Source organism: Nuphar pumila, unplaced genomic scaffold (genome assembly GCF_984573655.1).
Source record: "Nuphar pumila unplaced genomic scaffold, dmNupPumi1.hap1.1 HAP1_SCAFFOLD_108, whole genome shotgun sequence".
Taxonomy (NCBI): domain Eukaryota; kingdom Viridiplantae; phylum Streptophyta; class Magnoliopsida; order Nymphaeales; family Nymphaeaceae; genus Nuphar; species Nuphar pumila.
Genome location: NW_028323176.1, coordinates 1 through 18,886, shown reverse-complemented (window position 1 = coordinate 18,886; position 18,886 = coordinate 1). Strand labels below are relative to the sequence as shown.

General features: G+C 37.7%; 1 protein-coding gene across 1 annotated transcript; it reads left to right on the top strand.

Moving 5' to 3' along the window:
* Positions 1-10,607: 10,607 nt before the first annotated feature.
* LOC149811254 (uncharacterized) lies at positions 10,608-18,077 on the top strand (the record flags this gene model as incomplete). Its single annotated transcript, XM_089994001.1, has 5 exons — positions 10,608-11,323; positions 12,610-12,728; positions 17,624-17,681; positions 17,723-17,801; positions 17,889-18,077. Coding segments are annotated over exons 1-5 (1,161 nt in total), but the record flags the coding sequence as incomplete, so codon positions are not given.
* Positions 18,078-18,886: the final 809 nt, after the last annotated feature.

The window sequence follows — 18,886 nt, the reverse complement described above, 5'->3', positions numbered from 1 at the left end:
CTGGTGTAGCTGAGAGAATGAATAGAACTCTTGTTGAAAGAGTTAGATGCTTGTTGTCAGCGGCAAAGTTGCCAAGACATTTTTGGGGTGAAACATTATATATTGTAGCTCATGTTATTAATTTGTCTCCTCATGTACCATTAAATGGTGATGTTCATGATAGGGTTTGGTTTGGAAAATATGTTTTCTATAACCATTTACGTGTTTTGAGAGTAAAGATTTTATGCATGTTCTTAAGGATGAAAGAACAAAGTTGGAAGCAAAAACACAATAGTGTATATTTTTGGGATATGGCCAGGATGAGTTTAGGTACAGGTTGTATGATCCTATTGAGAAGAATCTTGTCAGAAGTAGAGATGTTGTCTTTGTTGAAGATCAGACCATTAAAGACATTAAGAAAGTGGTGAAAGAAAAATCTCAGTGCAATGACAACTTAGTTGATATAGATGATGTTCCTTTGTCATCTTTCCCAAATTTAGTTAAAAATGACACACATAAGAGTGTTGAAAATTTACAACAGAATGTTGACAGGTTAGATATGTCTGATGGTGATGATGTTGAGCAAAATGAGGCTAATTCTTCTTCAGTTGTAGAGTCACTTCGTAGATCTACTAGAGAGAGACAATCTTTCAATAGATATCTTGCACATGAGTATGTTTTGTTGATTGATGGTGGAGAGCCTGTGAGCTATGAGGAGGCTATGCAAGAAGTACAAAAAGAAAAGTGGATTGAAGTAATGAATGATAAGATGCAATCTCTTTATGACAATCATACGTTTGAGCTTGTACTGTTGCCTAAAGATAAAAGGGCTTTGAAGAATTATTGGATTTTTAGAGTAAAGCAAGATGAGAACTCATCATACCCACGATATAAAGCTAGGTTGGTTGTTAAATGCTTTAGTCAAAAGAAAGGTGTTGACTTTGAAGAGATCTTCTCGCCAGTTGTTGAAATATTTTTTATCAAAGTTATTTTGAGCTTGAAAGTAAGTCTTGATTTAGAAATTGAGGAGATGGATGTGAAGACCGACTTTTTCTATGGTGATATTGAGGAAGACATATATATAGTACAAACTGAAGGATTTGAGAAGAAAGGAAAGAAAGACTATGTTTGTAGGTTGAGAAAAAGTTTGTATAGTTTAAAGCAGGCTCCTATACAGTGGTACAAGAAGTTTGAGTCTTTTATGGGAGAGCATGGTTACAAAAAGAATACTTCAGACCATTATGTCTTTGTTAAAGTTATTAAATGATGATTTTGTTATATTGTTGCTCTATGTTGATGGCATGCTCATTGTAGGTAAGAATACTTTGAGAATTGTTAGCTTGAAGAAAGAGTTGAGTAAATCATTTGCCATGAAGGACTTAAGAGCTATAAGCCAAATTTTAAGCATGAAAATTATTCATGATAGAAAGGCAAAGAAGTTATGGCTATCATAAGAGAAGTATATTGAGAAAGTACTTCAAAGATTCAACATAGATAAGGCGAAGGTGGTGAGTACCCCACTTAGAGCACTTTTCAAGTTAAGCGTGAAGTAGAGTCCTATAAATAAAGAGAAAGAAGACATACAAAAGATTTCTTATGCTTCAGCAGTTGGCAGTTTGATGTATGCTATACTATGTATGAGGCCAGATATAGCTCACTCAGTTGGCGTTGTCAGCAGATTTCTGTCAAATCCTAGTAAAGAGAATTCAAATGTTGTGAAATGGATTTTGAGATATCTTCGGGGCACAAGTAGTGTGTATCTTTGTTTTGGTGCGCAGAAGCATATTTTGGTAGGTTATTCAGTTTCTGATCTGGCAGATGATGTTGATTCTAGAAAGTTTATATCTAGATATTTGATTATTTCAGCAGGTGGTGCAATGTCTTGACAATCAAGACTTCAGAAGTGTGTGACACTATCTATCACAGAGGCAAAGTTCATTGCAGTGACATAAGCAAGTAAAGAGTTGTTATGGATGAAGAAGTTTATGTAGAAACTTGGTTTTACTAAAAAAAAACATGTTTTGTATTGTGACAGTTAGAGTGTGATTCATCTTGGCAAGAATTTTATTTTTTATGCAAGGTCGAAGTATATTGATGTAAGGTATCATTGGATACATGATGTATTAGATGCAAAGCTACTTGAGCTTGAGAAGATTCATACTGATGACAATGGTGCAGATATGATGACCAAGGAGTTGTCTCATGGTAAGCTTGAAATATGTTGCTTTATCGCCGGTTTGGCGAAGTCCTTTACATAGTCGGTGAGGGGGAGATGTGTTAGACTGGGTGACTTCCATATGGAGGACCCAGTCCATTTGGTGAAGCAAATGGATGCCCCCTTTAAGTGGTGTGTATTTTTTTTTTGAGAGTTTAAAAAGGTGTAAATAACATAAATATTATGGGCTTAAAATAAAAAGGTTAAAAAGTAATTTAAAAGGAAAGGAGGGCGGGATGGCCCTTGTGTTTTTCTTTCTTGGTTGCTCTTAAAAAAAAGAGAGTGAAAAAGAGAGGGAAGATGGTTTTCTTCGTCCTTTGTGTGTGTGGCTTTCAAAAGATTGTGAGAAAGAAAGATAGAGATTATGGGAGAGGAAGGAAAAAAAGAAAGAGAAACTTGACTTTATTGTGTTCTTCATCTTCTCCAAATCCTCTTCTTGTTTTTGTGAAGATTAAGGTAAGAAAAAAAGAACTTTTGTTGTGAGAAGGTCATCACTCTTTATTAGGTGATATTCTTCCACTTCTACCTTTTTGTTTGTATTTTTATTTCTCTATTATGATGATTTGTAGGCTTATTGGAGTGTAGGCATTGTTGATGCCCATTTATAGTCATTCTTTATATTATATAGTGGAGTTGTTGTTGGGTTGTTATCAATCTCGTGGTTTTTACCTCTTTTTTGAGAGGTTTTTTCACGTAAAAATTGGTGTGTTCCTCTCTCTTATTGTATTTTTTATTTTCTTTATTATCTCTTGCGCGTGTGCATCAAAATATATATTTTGTAGTATTCCTTAGATGATAAGGGTTTTATTTTGGAGCTTGGGTGGAAAGAGTTGTTCTATGTGATATGTGCAAGGCATAAAAGTGATTCTTTTTCAGATTATTTGTTGTTATCGTCTTCATTTCTAAAGTGGGTGCATTCGGTTTGTGCACTTTTTTCCAACTGGTGGTGCCCACCTTGTAAGACCCGTGAATTTTTCGAGAAAATTATCCAATAGAAGTTGAAATTTCATAATTGTCATTATCTATGTATTTGTACATAAATATGCATATGCATATACATATGTCTCTGTGTATATATATATATATATATATATATATATATATATATATATATATATATATATATATATATATATATATATATATATATATATATATCAAAAACCCTAATGCGGATAAATGTTTATATACGTATTGAAATAAGTGCATACACATGCATATTTCGATGCATCGGTCGTCAAAACCCTAAGTTTTATCCGAATTGCATAAGATCAATCGGATCTCAAATCGAGGAATTTAAACGATGTTAAAACCCCATCGTTTTATGTAAATTAATAAGTAATGTAAATTTTAAGAGGCATGGGTCATACCGAAGATGGTTTTTCACGAAAAATAATAATTTAGAATATATTTTAATATTCGAATTATATTTGAATTTCTGATGGGTTTGAGACCGACTAGGGGGTTGACCTAGCCCATGGTCAACCATAGGTGGACATGGATAACCTTGGAGACCAGCTGGTCAAGTTGACCAAGCTGGGTGGTGGCATTGTGGTAAAATAAGGTAAGACTTTCCTTAGAAATGAATCCGATTGGCCATGTAGGCGGCAACCCATGACACTTCTAAAAGAATTTAAAGGTAGCTAAAATGATGTAATTTGATTGGTTTCATTCCTGAGACACTTCTTGAAAAGTTTTAAAGGCAAGAGGGCATAATAGACTTTATTCAGTGGCATTTTTTAAAGAACTTTTAGAAGATTTGAATGCTTGCTTCTCATAGGGGGCGTGTGAGGCACACTTGAAGTATTTCAAGTATGTCATTGCATGGATAGGTGTGCAATCTATCCCAGCCATCCCTTTTCTGAGATTTAATCTCAGCCACACATTGAAAACCCTACCTATTTAAGCATCCTCTTGAGAGGAAGAGAGAGAAAAAGTGGCAATTTTCTCTCTTTCTCCTCCTCTCCTCTCTTCTCTCTCCCCCACCAAATTCATGAACCTTCATTAGAGCCTACCTTGAGCTTGTGTATAGGGCTGGGTACCGAAGAGAGACTCCTCTCTACACTCTAAGCCAAGAGTAGAGTCCGACTTCCTCCATTCCATGCATCAAGGGTGAGATTTCTTCATTTCTCCATGTGCATTTTCATTTTTGTTGTTCCTTGAAGTAATGCGTTCTTCATTCCTTATGTGTACATGAAACCGAATTCCACAATGCATATATGTTGAGTTGCATGTGAATTTTGCGGATTAGATCTGTGATGATGCTCTTTACTTTCATTTCGTAGCACTAGATATGGTGCATTCAATGACACACACAGAGTTTAAAAAAAATGTATGCATTTTTGTAGTTGAGGCATTTCGGTTGGCTCGCTTTCTTTTCTTTTTTTGTTATCTCTTCTTTTCTTGATGGCTTTGACTCGGGGTTTAAACACACGGTTCAGACTTGGTCCGTTTGCCCAGTTCATACTCAATATTTTGTCAAAACGAGTTTCCCGAATCTAGAGTTGTTAGAGATACCTCTGCTAAATCGACTGTATCGGCCTAGATACTAGTTAGATTTTGGTGTTCTTAAACATTCTGGAAATTCAAGACACAGACCTCTAACTTTGTAGTTAAATGCTTGGCCTGATTCATTTTTCATGGTCTTCTAAAATCTTTTTCAAAAATATAGTTTTTGCATGCACTAGTTCTTCTCGATTTTTTGAGTTGTCAGAGACACCTCTGCTAAATCAACTGTATCAGCTTAGATACTAGTTGAATTTTAGTGTTTTTAAACATTATGGAAAGCTAAGACACAAACCTATAAGTTTTTAGTTAAAGGCTTTGCCTGATTCAGTCCGCATGGTCCTCTATAAATATTCTAACTGTCTCACCACGACGCACATATATATGTTCGCTTGTCCTATTACTTTGATCATTTATGTTAATGAATGCATGTCATGTTATAAATGCTATGTTTTCTAAGACTTGTTTGAATGTCAGAAACTCCGTGGCAAGTTAGTGTGGGTGATGGACTCACCTCGTGAGTCAAGCTCACTTATGTTAGAAATAAGTGGTTACACGTACTTTCACATCTTGTGTGATACATTTCATAAATCTTCATATTAGGGTTCTGACAATGGTTTGAAAGTTGTGGAATGTTTGAACTCCATGGCGAGTAAGCATGGGCTATGGACCCATGTTGTGAACTAAGCACACTTATCTAAGAGTATCACGCCCTAAATATTAAATGATTGTTATCGCCTTCACTGACGAAGTACTCTTTTTGGTTTGTAGAGCTAGAGCTCTTAAATGTTCAAGTGCGACCTCGACATTTTGATCATGTTGCCATGCAGAGAACACAAGGCCGGATGGGCCTAAGTACTTCGGAAGGAGGGAATGTTGCTAGATATGCCTAATTAAGATTAACAGTTGATTCATGATATAATGATTTTCACCATCATAATTGCTTAATGTTCAGTTGCTTATTTATATAATTGCTTAAGGGCTAAAATGCTCAAGTACACTTGGTTATGCACCTAGATGCATATTTGCTATCTAATAATGTTATTTATTATTTAATATCAACCTTGTGTTTTAGGGTTGTATGTTTCTGCTCTTAGTTATAATTAATGAGATGTTCATCATTGCCATTGATTGCTAATGTTAATTACATGGTCATGCTAGCCATTTGATAATAATTCGTACTGCTTCTTCACTTATCACAGTTACACTTGTTTAATCACTTCAAACATGCTAAATGTCTCACCATGATGCACATATATGTCCACTCGTACATATGCATTGCTTGTGATATTTTACCTGTTCCGTCATGATAAATTCACTTGTGTTGTTGCTCTGGTTAATTATGTTATTTGATGTATATCATGTTATAAATGCTATGATTTTCGCAAATAGATTGTCGTGGATGATTTTTCACCAACTTGCAAGAGTACTGATCCCGTTTTATGAGAATACAGGTAGTGACTTCTCGTGGTGCGATGGAGCTCGATGTGTGGTGGAGGACTGAACCCACACTCTATAACTCGAGATCTTGGTAGTTGTCTTTTGAAAAAGAAAATGATGTATATTTCTCCTGTATCATTTTGTAAACTGTGATAATAAAAATGTTTTATGTTCTTGTTGTTCACCCTGTAACTCACCCAGAATTTTCAACCGATTTTCCTTATGTTTTTCCGCTTTGCGCAATGTTTTCAAAAAAAAATACTCTAAAAATCTAAAAGATTTTTCAAGTTAAAATTTTGGGGGGTGTTAAACACCCTGTCCCGACTTTTCAAAGGGTCATGGTGGGCAACGTCTATCCCAACTCAATCTTTCACAAGGTCAATGTCTATCCCAACTCAACCTTTCACAAGGTCGGGGGTAGACATTGCTCATCCCTAAACAAACCCACTATTCATGGGGTTTTGGTCCAGGGTGGGCACATGGCCACCCTGGCCCAAACGTGGCTCCGCCCCTCTAGAGAAATATTATCCAACTTTAAAGAACTAATAAAATGGGGGTTATGTGGGTTAGATGAACTACTTTAATGGAAAGGGTAGATAAGGTTCCCCTGGTTTATAATAACCTTTGCAGGGTGTCGTGTTATTTATTAATAATTTTTGGCAATATGATGAATTTGTATTTGTAAAGTGATACAATAAAACAGAAAACACACGCAGTTATACCTATATTAATAGTGATAATAAATAAATTTGTTCAAATTATAAGAGCATTTAAGTTGAAAGCCTGCTTATTTTAGAAACGAAGTTACAATAATTTTTTTCAATATTTTTCAGAAGAAACAGTTTTACAATCGAAGATAGTAACTATCATTTGATCGGGTAGAATTACAATATGGATCCACAGGCATAAACTCAGTGTTCCACCCCTCGTGAGCAATGGTGTCCAAAATACTTGGGACAAAATCTCAACAAAAAGGTTAAAAAACAAAGATTGGATCACCTGAGACAAAAACTTCACTTGTTCAAGACACCTCTGTGCCTGACAAGCAATGTTTAAATAGGATTGTTCTACCCAATGTTGTCTGTATCGGTGTCAGCCCTGAATCGTTGGGCCACCGATTCAGCTGTATCGGTCGTATACCATACTCAACTGAATCATTCATTCTTATCGGCCAGAAAATTATAAAAAAATTATGTGTCAACATGACACGTGTTAAAACCATTAAAATATTATTAAAATTATTTATTATTATTTATTTTAAAAAAATAACCGATTCAGGATGAAGCTTAATAAAATTCTGCTGATACGATGCGTATCGATACTGATAACATTGGTTCTGCCCGATAGTGTCCATGCAATCAAACGCCCTATGGGGGGCGTTTGAAATATGGGACGAAATCTAGAGTCATGCCGCTTATTGTTTGGAACCATTTTATCATCTACCCAATAACAAAATGCATAATGGCACACGCACACACACACATATGCCATTAGTTTTTTGAAATTTTATTGAACAAAGAGCTAGTACATGTACCAAAGAATACACTTCCAAGTCCATTCGTAAATAAACAAGTGCATACCAAATTATTTTCCCAAGTACAAAACTGAAAGTTCGAGCTCGAAATACATGATGTTCCCTGGCGCTATGGGTGTCTCAATGGTTCGGGTTTACCCAGACCAAACCCTATACGGTACGGGTATGGTGATAAATAAGGGCCTGTTTGGAATCTTGGCGCTGGGATGGGCGTTTAAGCATTTGGTATTCCCGAGCAGTGTTGTGAGAGGCGTACACCTCAGTACCTGAAGCATACGCCTCAGAGGCGTACGCCTCAATACCTGAAGCGTACACCTCAGAGGCGAGGCGCACGCTCAAGGTACTGAGGCGTTGCTGTGATGCGCCCCTCATCAACCTCCGACCAGTTGTGACCACCGACCACCGGAGTTGCTGTGCTGCAGCTGCTGCTCAGTCTTCTCCGACCACCGGACGACCGGCATATCCCTCGCTTCCATACCAGCTGGGCGGGTGGTCCTTCTCTTACTGCCTCCCCTCCCACCGCTTCACTTCCATTCCAGTTGTGAGAGGCGTACGCCTCAGAGGCGAAGCGCAGGCTCAACGCCTCGCTTCGCCTCATCGCATTTAACAACCTTGTTCCCGAGGTAAAATCTTGGTTCAACGCCCATGATGGTCCTGTTTGGAATCTCGGCGTTTATGCATTTGGGATGGGAAGTGAGGGCCTTTCTCCTTTGTATTTATGGATTTGGCAGTAGCTGGCAAAGCAGTTACCACTTCCTCAAATGCATAAACTCCATAAACGCCCATCCCAGTTATCGATCCCAAACATGCCCTAAGAAGTCCAGCGGGAAATACTTGGAATAATTCTACCCAATTAAGACCCGGGTCTGGACCTGAAGGTCCAATTAATACATAGATCTGAGTATAGTTTATAAAATATTATTTTATCGGATATGATTCGAGTTTGATTCATGTAGTTCTTATCGGATTTGGGTATGGTTTCTTTTATAGTATATCCGATTAGATCCTGTTTTAAACCCGATATCATACCAAAAAATTGGGGCTAAGTCAGACTCCACCTGAGTTAAAACCAAACCCGACCCGTTGAAACCCAAGAAGGCATCTCTTTTGCATTTTGAAGTAACCATGGTGAGAGAGAGAGAGAGAGAGAGAGAGAGAGAGCACGCTTGCCCAGCTTTCCAGATAGAGGCCATTTTGTCTGACGAGTCCTTCCACATTAAATGTTATCGTGGCTTTGTATAATTGGTTTCAACGTGGCTCAACCCCTATCACCAATTATTATCTCTTTCTTCAGATTATCATGTAGTAGTATCTCATTATATAAATGGGATTAGGGTGACAAACACATAGGCCCTACTATATAGGTTATTTGTTTAAAGAAAAGAAAAATATTCGTAGCTTTATTCTTTTGAAGTGAGGGAAAGAGAAGAGATCGAGAGAAAAAAAAAAAAAAAAGAGAAGTGAGAAAGAGAAGATAGAGAAAGATGGTGCTTTTGACACGTGGCAGTAGACTAACTTCAATTATGGAATGAACCGGCCATTGGAAAAGGGTCCTTCTTTTTAACCAATGGGTGAAAATAGGGCTTCAGGTCTAGGGTCTTGTGCCTATGCTTATATGGGTTCCCATTGTGCATAACAACTACAATTAGGGTGACTTTGATTTGGGTACCTCTTTCTAGTCTTTTTTTTTAATTAACCAATTGGGAACTTCGTATTACGTATGTGAATTCAAAAAGTCAAGAATTTTTGTGTCATTTTTGACTCATTCATTCAAGAATCTAGATCAAACTAAAAAAAATCAGTAAGGAACGCCAAATAAAGAAACAATTTCTTAATGAGTAATTCATCGCAATTGCTGCTTCTGAATTTTCTGCTGCGTCAAATTACTACAAACAATGTTGCTGTCTGCTTTTGAGCAGGCCTATTCTTGCTACTTCCAGTCAAACAGTCCCCCCCCCCCTCACCACACACACTTTACGACATCGCTTTCTTTTTTTTGTTCTTTTTTCTTTTGTCTTCAAAAAATGTAAAAGAAAGGTTGGCAGAAGATGTTATTGTCATTTTTCACAGATGATTTCTTTAAATAATTACTGCAATATTTGTCTTTTTCAGCTTTCAAAATCTTTCTTTTCTTTTTTTATTTGAAAAAACAAATATTTGGGCATGCAATTTACACCCTTTTTTCATGTATTCATTAAAAACAGAAAAAGAAAACGGTAGAAGACAAAGAACAAAGCTCCACCAAACATGCATTAGTTAAACTAACTAACAAAAAACAACGGTTTTATGATCAGAAGAGCATTTTAGTTTGATATTGATGGGAAAAAAGGCCTTCCTCTTATAGAAAATTAGATGATATATCCATATTAGTTGCAGTATCTCTTCATTAAAGATGTAGCAAGTAGTAATGAAAAGGGGGGTTATTCTAAGAAAAAAAAATAAAAAGAATATGCTTTTAGCTGATTTGATGCTTAAAAAAAATAATATATTTTTAAATGAAAGCATTTAATGCTGTTGCCCTCAAGTCTTATCACCTCTGCAGTGGGACTCTACTGATTGACTCTCTCTCTCTACAAGACCAACAATTCAAAATGCACCCCACCTCACGTTTTTTCTCTCTCTAAATGGTCGCCCATCTCCCTGTTACTACTACTACCACTCCATGATCCTGCTTTTGTCTCGCACGTGTGAACCACTCGTTAGCCAATGAGGATAGAGACTGCAGAAGGGTGTTGCGGAAGTGCCGAGCAATAGTATGCCTGTCCCCCTCCTCACTGTCACCGCCAGCACCACCATCTCCACGTCCCCTACTCCCCCTCTTTCGCTCTCTCTCGTTCACAAAAATGTAATCTGTCCTTCTCTTGCTGGTCCTCTCTCCTGCTAGAGAGAGAGCACAGAGTTGTTTTTATTCCTCAGAGAGAGAGAGGAGGAGGGATGGATGATAACATTGAGAATGGAAGAAATGATCGTCATCATCACCATCATGAGAACGATCATCATCACCATCCCCACCGCGATTACTATCGAACCACATGGAATTTCTCTCAAGATCCCAGCACGAGCAGCAGCACCACCACCAACACCTACCTCCTTCCTCCTTTTGACCAGCCATCTTCCTCTTCCTACTTATCATCACCAGCCTTCAACCATCACCACCACCACAATCAGAGCGACGGCTTCCTCCACAGCTCCACCTTCCTCCCACTTGAAACCAAGACCTCTCAATCCTTCCTCTTGACTCCCACCGATCTCGTCGCCTCCTCCGATTTCCCCCACCATTCACTGGGCATCACCTCCGACTCTCTCACCCTCAAACTGGGCAAGCGCTACTACTACGAGGATGCGAGCGGTGGTGGTGGTTTAGCGAAGCTGGGCCCAATAGAAGAACCCCAAGTATCCGGTTTCTCTCTGCTGAAGAGGGGGAGGGCCTTCCTACCCCACCACCAACCAACACCACCACCACCACCATTATTATCGTCACCGTCGGTTATGGGGACGCCTGTACCGAGATGTCAGGTGCAGGGATGCAACGTCGGTCTGTTGGGAGCTAAGGAGTATCACAGGAGGCACAAGGTGTGTGAGATGCACTCCAAGGCTCCCAAGGTAATCGTCCAAGGACTAGAGCAACGATTTTGCCAACAATGCAGCAGGTGGGTTCCTCTCTCTCTCTCTATTCAGTTGGCAGTAAACGTACATCTCGTCTATCTAGTCGCGTTTGCTCGCTTCAGGTTTTGTGATTATGGATACTTGATCACGCCATTGTTTCCTTTTGTCTTCTGGGGATTGGTGCTGCTGTATTATACACTTGAGGATTTGAGTCTATAAGGGATTCTCAATAGTTTCTTTTATGGGTTTGTGGTTGGTTTCCGCAATTTTTTTGAGAGAGGTTGGTTTCTGCAATTTTAGTCATTAAGGGGAAAGAGTTTGACCTGATTTATTCAGGTTAGTTAGCTTCTTCCTCTTCTTCATGTTATCAAGTTTTTTGAGTTCTTTCGCCTAACCCTAGCTTGCCTATAAAAAAAAGTTTTTGGGTTCTTTTTCTTTCACAGTGTTTTCTTAGAATATTGTTGCATTTTGTATTTATACACTTCTGTTTCGAGTTTTTCTTACCATATGATCCAAAGAAAGCTTCTCTCTCTAGTTATTGATTTTATATGGTTTTCTCTTCATTTTGATTTTACTGTTTTTCTTTTCCTTCTTTGTTGCTTTCTTGTACATGGTAGTCGATTCATGGAGATTTCTGGAATTGGGTTTCTCACTTCTCAGGTGTGTCTCTGTGATTCCCTTGCTTTTGATGCTTGAGCACTTCCCTAGGTTCCCCTTCAAGATGCTGAGGCATTCTGTGACCTTGAAGTAATAGTGTTAATGGATCAAGTTTTAGTGTTAGCGTTCCTGTAATTGGCCTCATCGATTTTCACCAACCTCTTATTTTAGTGCTTCTATTCGTCTGAGATGTTTCTTCCTCGTCATTCTCATACTCTCAAATGTCTCTTTGAGTTTTTTCTATTGCCTTTGTTTATGCAATCCGTTTTGGGATCTGCAACGAATTTTTTGGGTACCTGACTATCTATTTTGTGGTCCACACATGGAAAAGCAATTTAATTAAGCTATCCGTTCCTTTACCATTGTCAGCATCTGGCTATTAGAAGTCTTACTGCAGAAATAGCTCCTTTTTGGGACGTGAAAGGCCGATTTTAACGCTATTTAATTTTGGGCGTAACCCGGCTTTTTAGAAGTTTTGCTGCAGAAATAGCTTCTCTGGGTATTTGTTTTTTTTTTTAATGAAGGTACTTGGTGTTTCATTATCACTGCATTTGCTCGGACATCTGTTTCTCCTTTTTTTTTCTTCCCCCCCTTCTCCATTTTCTTTGTTTGGGTTAATTGCCAAAACTTCTATAGCTTAACATGCCTTGTGGTTTATCTATTGTGTATGTAGGTTCCATGTGATTTCTGAGTTCGATGATTCTAAGAGGAGTTGCAGAAGGAGACTGGCTGGTCATAATGAGCGTAGGAGGAAGAACTCTTCTGATTCCATAACTAAGAATAATCCTCAAGGTATAGCTAGTAATCCTCTTTTAGCTTTTGCATGGCTTGTGTGTGGTTGGGGGGGAGGAGGTCTAGGTTGTCATCTCCATGCCCTTTTCAAAATGAGTAGGCATATGCTTGGGGTATGGGGTACCCTTTTACTTCAAGTCCATAAATGTGTGCAAATATGGGCCTTATAGATTTGAGGACTAAGATTCGCTGAGCATCTAAGAATTATATTATTTGCTTTTTGTGAAAAAAAAAACTATATTACATAAATACTTTGCAATGAATAACTTTTATATATGTTGGAACCGCCTATTATAGTTCTGGCTCTGGAGGCGTTCAATGGACTTCTCCTGCATTACATAATATGCGTGTTTTTAGCTTGAGATAATGCTGATCAGTGCCCTTGGATTTGGCTCCCTAGTTATTTCACAATGCTAATTTCTGGGTCTTGGGGCTTGTTTTACAGCAACCATTTGTTTCGTGTCATCTTTTGACTTAATTCTTAAGTAGATGCAGTCAATGTGATCTATGTCATGCAAATGCTCGATCTTGCTTTCTGTATCATATTTCTTTATATGCTAGTCATATTGAAAACTTCATAGTTCATAAAATTATTGTATCTCTGTATCAGCATCCGTACATAGAATGTAATAATAGTTGCTATTAGATAATATTCTTCATACGGAAATGTCTGTGTGTTTTTGAGGTTCATTCCATGTTGATTTAGTGTGGAATTTGTAATTTTATTTTTTGATCCTCTAGAGGGATTTCTTGCATGTTTTGAAACTTTAATTGTTTTTGCTCATTGTCATTTAAACAAGTCAATGGATTGGTTGTGCATTAAATCATTAGTCTAGCACCCAGGGCTGGTTGGTTCTTAAGCCTCTCTGCATACTGTGTAATCATTAACTTGATTATCGGTTTGATGCACGCTTCACATGATTGAATGTTCTCACTCATATTTAACTGCTATATGTGATTTGTCGATCTTAATAGTAATGTAGCCATAGCTGCACTTACGCTCGCTTAGTATAGTAGACCTCTATTTAGTTGTCTACCACTTTCTCTTTTAAAAGAACTGTTTCCCAAGGAAGTATGTGGGAGTTTATTTGCAAACTTAAGAGTGCTTTGCTAATTCTTCCTCCAAAAAACTGTCATCGGCACAAACCCATAAGTTATGATTTGGATAGTTACATATTGATAAGCTAGATATGACCTTTAATAGCATCACCATTGTTACTTTTCAATTTTCATCCGTGTGATTTGTTTAGGCCTCTAATATTTAGCGCTATTAATCGCTCCAGCTGTCTTCTGCACAAACCCATCCTTAAATTATGATTTCGATGGCTACGTACTGATATGCTAGATTGACATGATATCCAAAATAAACACATTGTGATCACGACTGTTTGGTTTTTCTCTTTTGATTTGTTGATAAGTCTTATTGATTTGAATTGTGACTAAGAGAAGAGTTCTGTTTGACTGGACCTTACGCACCTTCTATGGTGTAAGAAAATATTTGTGCTGGTCAAATTTTGCTTTAAAAGAAAACTACTGGGACTGTTTCTAAAACTTTTGTAATGTTGGTTGTGTTTAATAGTATTATGAATGTTACCGTTATTGATTTCAATGTTATATTCTGATTTTAATAATAATGGTTATGATAAAAATTCATACTATGTTGTTTTGGGGGTCTTCGTATTTGTTGAATGTTTATGCAATATTCCTAATGATGTCTAAAAATCTCCTATTATTTAGTCACTTCTATCAATTCTGCAACTTTTACCTAACAAGAAAATTGTCAATTAGAGTTTTCTTCCCCTCAAATTGTTGGGTTTCCTCTTGTGTTTCATTTTTAAATTTTATTAATGTAGCAAGTGTTTTTCAGTTTCTTATTTTGGTATTCAACTATCAATACTAAATTCCCATTAATTTTTCGCAGTGCAATTCCAACTTAAAAATCTACCCAACTCCAATATTTGTTAACTTTTCTCAATTTGGGTTTGTACATCTTCAAAATCTTTTTAAAAATTAATGTTCATATGATGGAAACCTTTGTCTTTTTTTGTATGTTTGTGAAGTATATAGTTTGTAAACATGCAGCATTTCCAAGATTGCTAAGGCACATATACGATGTGCATTGTATTCTGTTTGAATGTAACTTGCTTACTAAGGTTACCATCTATTGGCTTTAGAGGTTTCATCTGTATGGCTTACTCAGCCATGCCTCTTGTGTAGGAGAGAATGATAGGAACGCCAAGCGAACAACCACCATACTTTGGAAGAGTAGATGAGAAAGTTGGACACTTTCTTCTTCGTTTTCTTAGGTGAGAAAAGTCTTCCTAAAGCTTGAGCAAAAAAGACCCAAAATCTTCAATCAAGATAATTTCCTTTTGAAAGTTCTACCATTGCTCTCCCTAGTCAAACAATCCTTACCTGCTTTCTCTAGGGCAGCTGTCTACTTCATCTAGGTTTTTACAGTTTACAACATTCCCTAACTTTTAGCATTCTCATCTTGTCTTCCTAGCTACATTGTTTCTTTGGCTCCCAGTATTTGGCATTGAAGCTGAACATTCTTGAAATTCAAAGCCCCTTGTTGTTTTATCCATTGTTTTACAACCATCCTGTTATTGTAAAATTTTATGGCTTATGCTCCTAGGTCCAAGCATCGTTCTATGTTTATTACCAAACACCAATCTGGACCTTTTTATTAGCTTATATCACTATGTTGTTCATGTGGTCATTACATCCATTAGAGGCTTGAGATCCAATATCTGCCATTGATGCATCTGAGTCTTATCAACTATTACAATAATGGCTCAGAGATTACCATTGGTTTGTTTGCAATGCTTTGTGAATAGGAGACAATAGTACGAAACCACATGGGAATTATTGCTATGTTAATTGTCTATAACCCAATGGGTGATGTTTGTGTCTAGCTTTCTCCTACTTATACATGAAGGGTACAATTGAATGCGCCAAAAAATAGACCACTGAATATTTGTCCTAGTGGAAAATCAAGGAAAAATAGTCCTGCCGCTTTCAGAGAAAGACAGAATCTTTTCCATTTTTTTCTGTAAGGTGGTCGAGCCTTATAAAAGTGGGACAAATCCTTCAGCAGTACTATTTGTTGGTGTATTCAAATGCACCCGAAAACATAATGTTGCATATTCAATCTAATCTTTACTTTTCCGAGGGTACATTTGATAAAGTAGGGAACTAGAAGCTTTTCTTCTTGGTCTTATCAGAGTGATACTCTTGTTGCATAAATAATGCTCAGTTGCTCACCCATGATATCACACATTTCATATTGCACAATTCTTCATGGACACAACAAGTAGACTGTTATTTTCAAGTATTTGCCAGGAAAAGTGAACCATACACTATATAAAATGCTAGGCTATTGATATGGATATCTATGCTGAAAAAGAAATCATGCGGCATGTGCTTGTGATACTTTTTGTACCATGATATCTAGTGAAAAGCTTTCAATTCTTTATAGAAATCAAATCACTTTTCTCAGCAAGGTGTTTTTCATTCTTGCTCTCCATCAATTTCCCCTGATATCCTCCATCTAATCTCTTGTAGGTTGCTAGTAAAATATATTTCTTGCTAATGGGTATGGTCATTGTTGTGACAAATTTCCAGATTATGACCTATGAACTGTTTTGCTAGTTCCATATTGATTCTGCGGAACATTTGATTATCTTTAGTTAGGGAATCCTACAACCAACATAGGATTGAAATTCTCAAGTTTCTTTTGCTGTTAAGATTATGACATTTCCTCAATTATTACTTGTCATTGTTCCTCTCTAATATTATTTTCATCTTTATTAATTTTGTGGAGTTGTGCTCGCTCTGTTGTCCGTCTGTGTGCACTGGTACATTTTCAAAATTGTTCAATAATGTGAAGAGAAATTTGCAAATGATAATTACTTGGATTGCTAAAATTAATTCCATTATTAATATGAACATTGTTTGGATACATTCTTGTGCTCAAGAATTTAATAATAATTATGAAATATGAATTGCATTGAATATTTTTATTTCAATTTCTAGGTTGCACAGCTTTTGCTTAAGTTGTGATCGTAATTATGATGTTCAAGCTACAAAAGTATTATTTTGAATATGTTCATCAGTTGTCGTATGCATCTTAGTCGGTTTGAATCCTACTAGAGGATAAACCCTAGCTTGAATTCATGTTCTTGTTTTATATGTAATACTGATTTTATTGAGTGAATAGTAAAAGTACTACTTTCTAATGGGTCTATGTTCGTGAGAGATCAGAAATGATGCAATTCCTACGCTAAATAGGCAGTGTTGTGGCAGCATGCATGGAGTATTCATGTGTGTGTGTGTGCACGCCCCCACATGTTTGCACCTGTTAATGTTTGTGCAAATATCAATATGACCAGGCTGCAAAGTTTTTAGTGAAGGAAACATGATTAGCACCTGCCTAGTCCCTTACTAGTTTTCTCTTATAAATTGATTCCAGTCACTAGAAGTTCTAGTGTAAGGAGGTTTTCCTACTTCCATCTGTCCGGATCTCTTGGAAATTCATTAGTTTATTTATTTTCATTCCAGTTCAGTTGTGTTATGCCACCAGATAGTCTAACCATTTCCAATTAGATCTTCCTATTTTTGTCACCATAAGTTCTAGTCTAGGAATTTTTCCTTCTTCCATCTGTCTGGATCTCTTGGAAATTCATTACTGTTTATTTCTCTTGATTCCAGTTCAGTATCTTATGCCACCAGATTGTCTATCCCATTCCAATTAGATCATTCTAATTTTGTTACATATAATTCTGAGACTATTTGCGATTGTTGAAAAGTTGAATCAGGGCGATGGCTATCTTAAGAGGTCACCATTTCCCATTACATGATTGACCTGGTGAGTTTGGTCATGATACAATAAGCGGCTCTAGTGTCTGTTGGTAAAGTTGGTACACATGGTTATGATGCTGAGAGCTACAAGTGATTGTTATGGTGACTGCTAGACTATTGTTTATAAGCAGCGCTAGCGTTGCTGTTAGTAAAGTTGGTAGAAAGAGAATTGCTCAGTTCAACAAGCTTAACAGAAGATACGGCAATCTTGTAAAGAAAATTTTATGAAGTTGGAATGGGAGGCCGAGGAAAGGAGAAAGGTGAAGTGGTGGAGCAGTTATGGAATGGTGGTAACAGACTGGACGTTCTCTAGAGGTGAATACTCTAAGTATTGGAGTTGCATACGTTAGCATACCAACTAGTATAAGAGCAGCCCATGCAATTCGTGATTATCATGGTGATTTCTTGGAGGCAGGTGTGCCACATCAGATCAGAGAAGATCAGTGGCTTGATGATGCTATTATTCTTAAGGCTTTGAAATCTTGTGTAGGGAAGGCAGTGGACTGGAGGAAAACAGGGTTATATCCCGCCTCGCGATGGCGGACATGACATGGGGATGAAGGTTAAAATCAAAACCCTTACGGGGATGGAGACGGGGATGAACTTACGCTTTCCTTCTTCCATCCCTCCCAGCCCCGATCCCCGTTAGTAAAATAACTAAAATATTTTTAGGGATGGCAGTGGACCTGGAAGAAACGGGGCCCTGCCCTGCCTTGCCCCATTTAGATCGGGGATGGAGGTTAAAATCAAAGCCGGTGCGGGGATGGACAGAATTTTGAGAAGGGGGGAGGGTGGAGACCTTATCCCTCGCCTTCGCCCTGGTCCACTGCCATCCTTAATCTTATGAAAAGGAAGAGTATTTATGTACAGAATCTGCACCTCAAATACTGGTTGGATTAAAAGGATGAAAGGAGTGACTAAAAAGACCAGGAGTGGTGGGCAATATGAGCTGGGATATACCACTGGTGGTGACCCATGTGGTCAGCAGGGTCTTGTGTCAAGCTGAAGGCTCAGGATCGAATCCCGCCGGCACATGGGGCTGTCGTTGTTTTATCACGGTTAGGGCATGTAAGGCTGGGTGGTCATGTCTTCAACCCGGAGTTTTACCTCACCGGAAAGCGGGACCATTAAGTGACCTGGTTCTCTGTGAGGGTCCCTTGGTTTCAAAAGAAAAAGGAGCCGAGACATCATAATATATGGACGTGAGGTCCTTCAAAGCAGGCCTGATTTGTCACTGTCATCTTCCTGATTGTATTAACAGGATGGAGAGCACTTAATCTGGAAAGACAACCCTC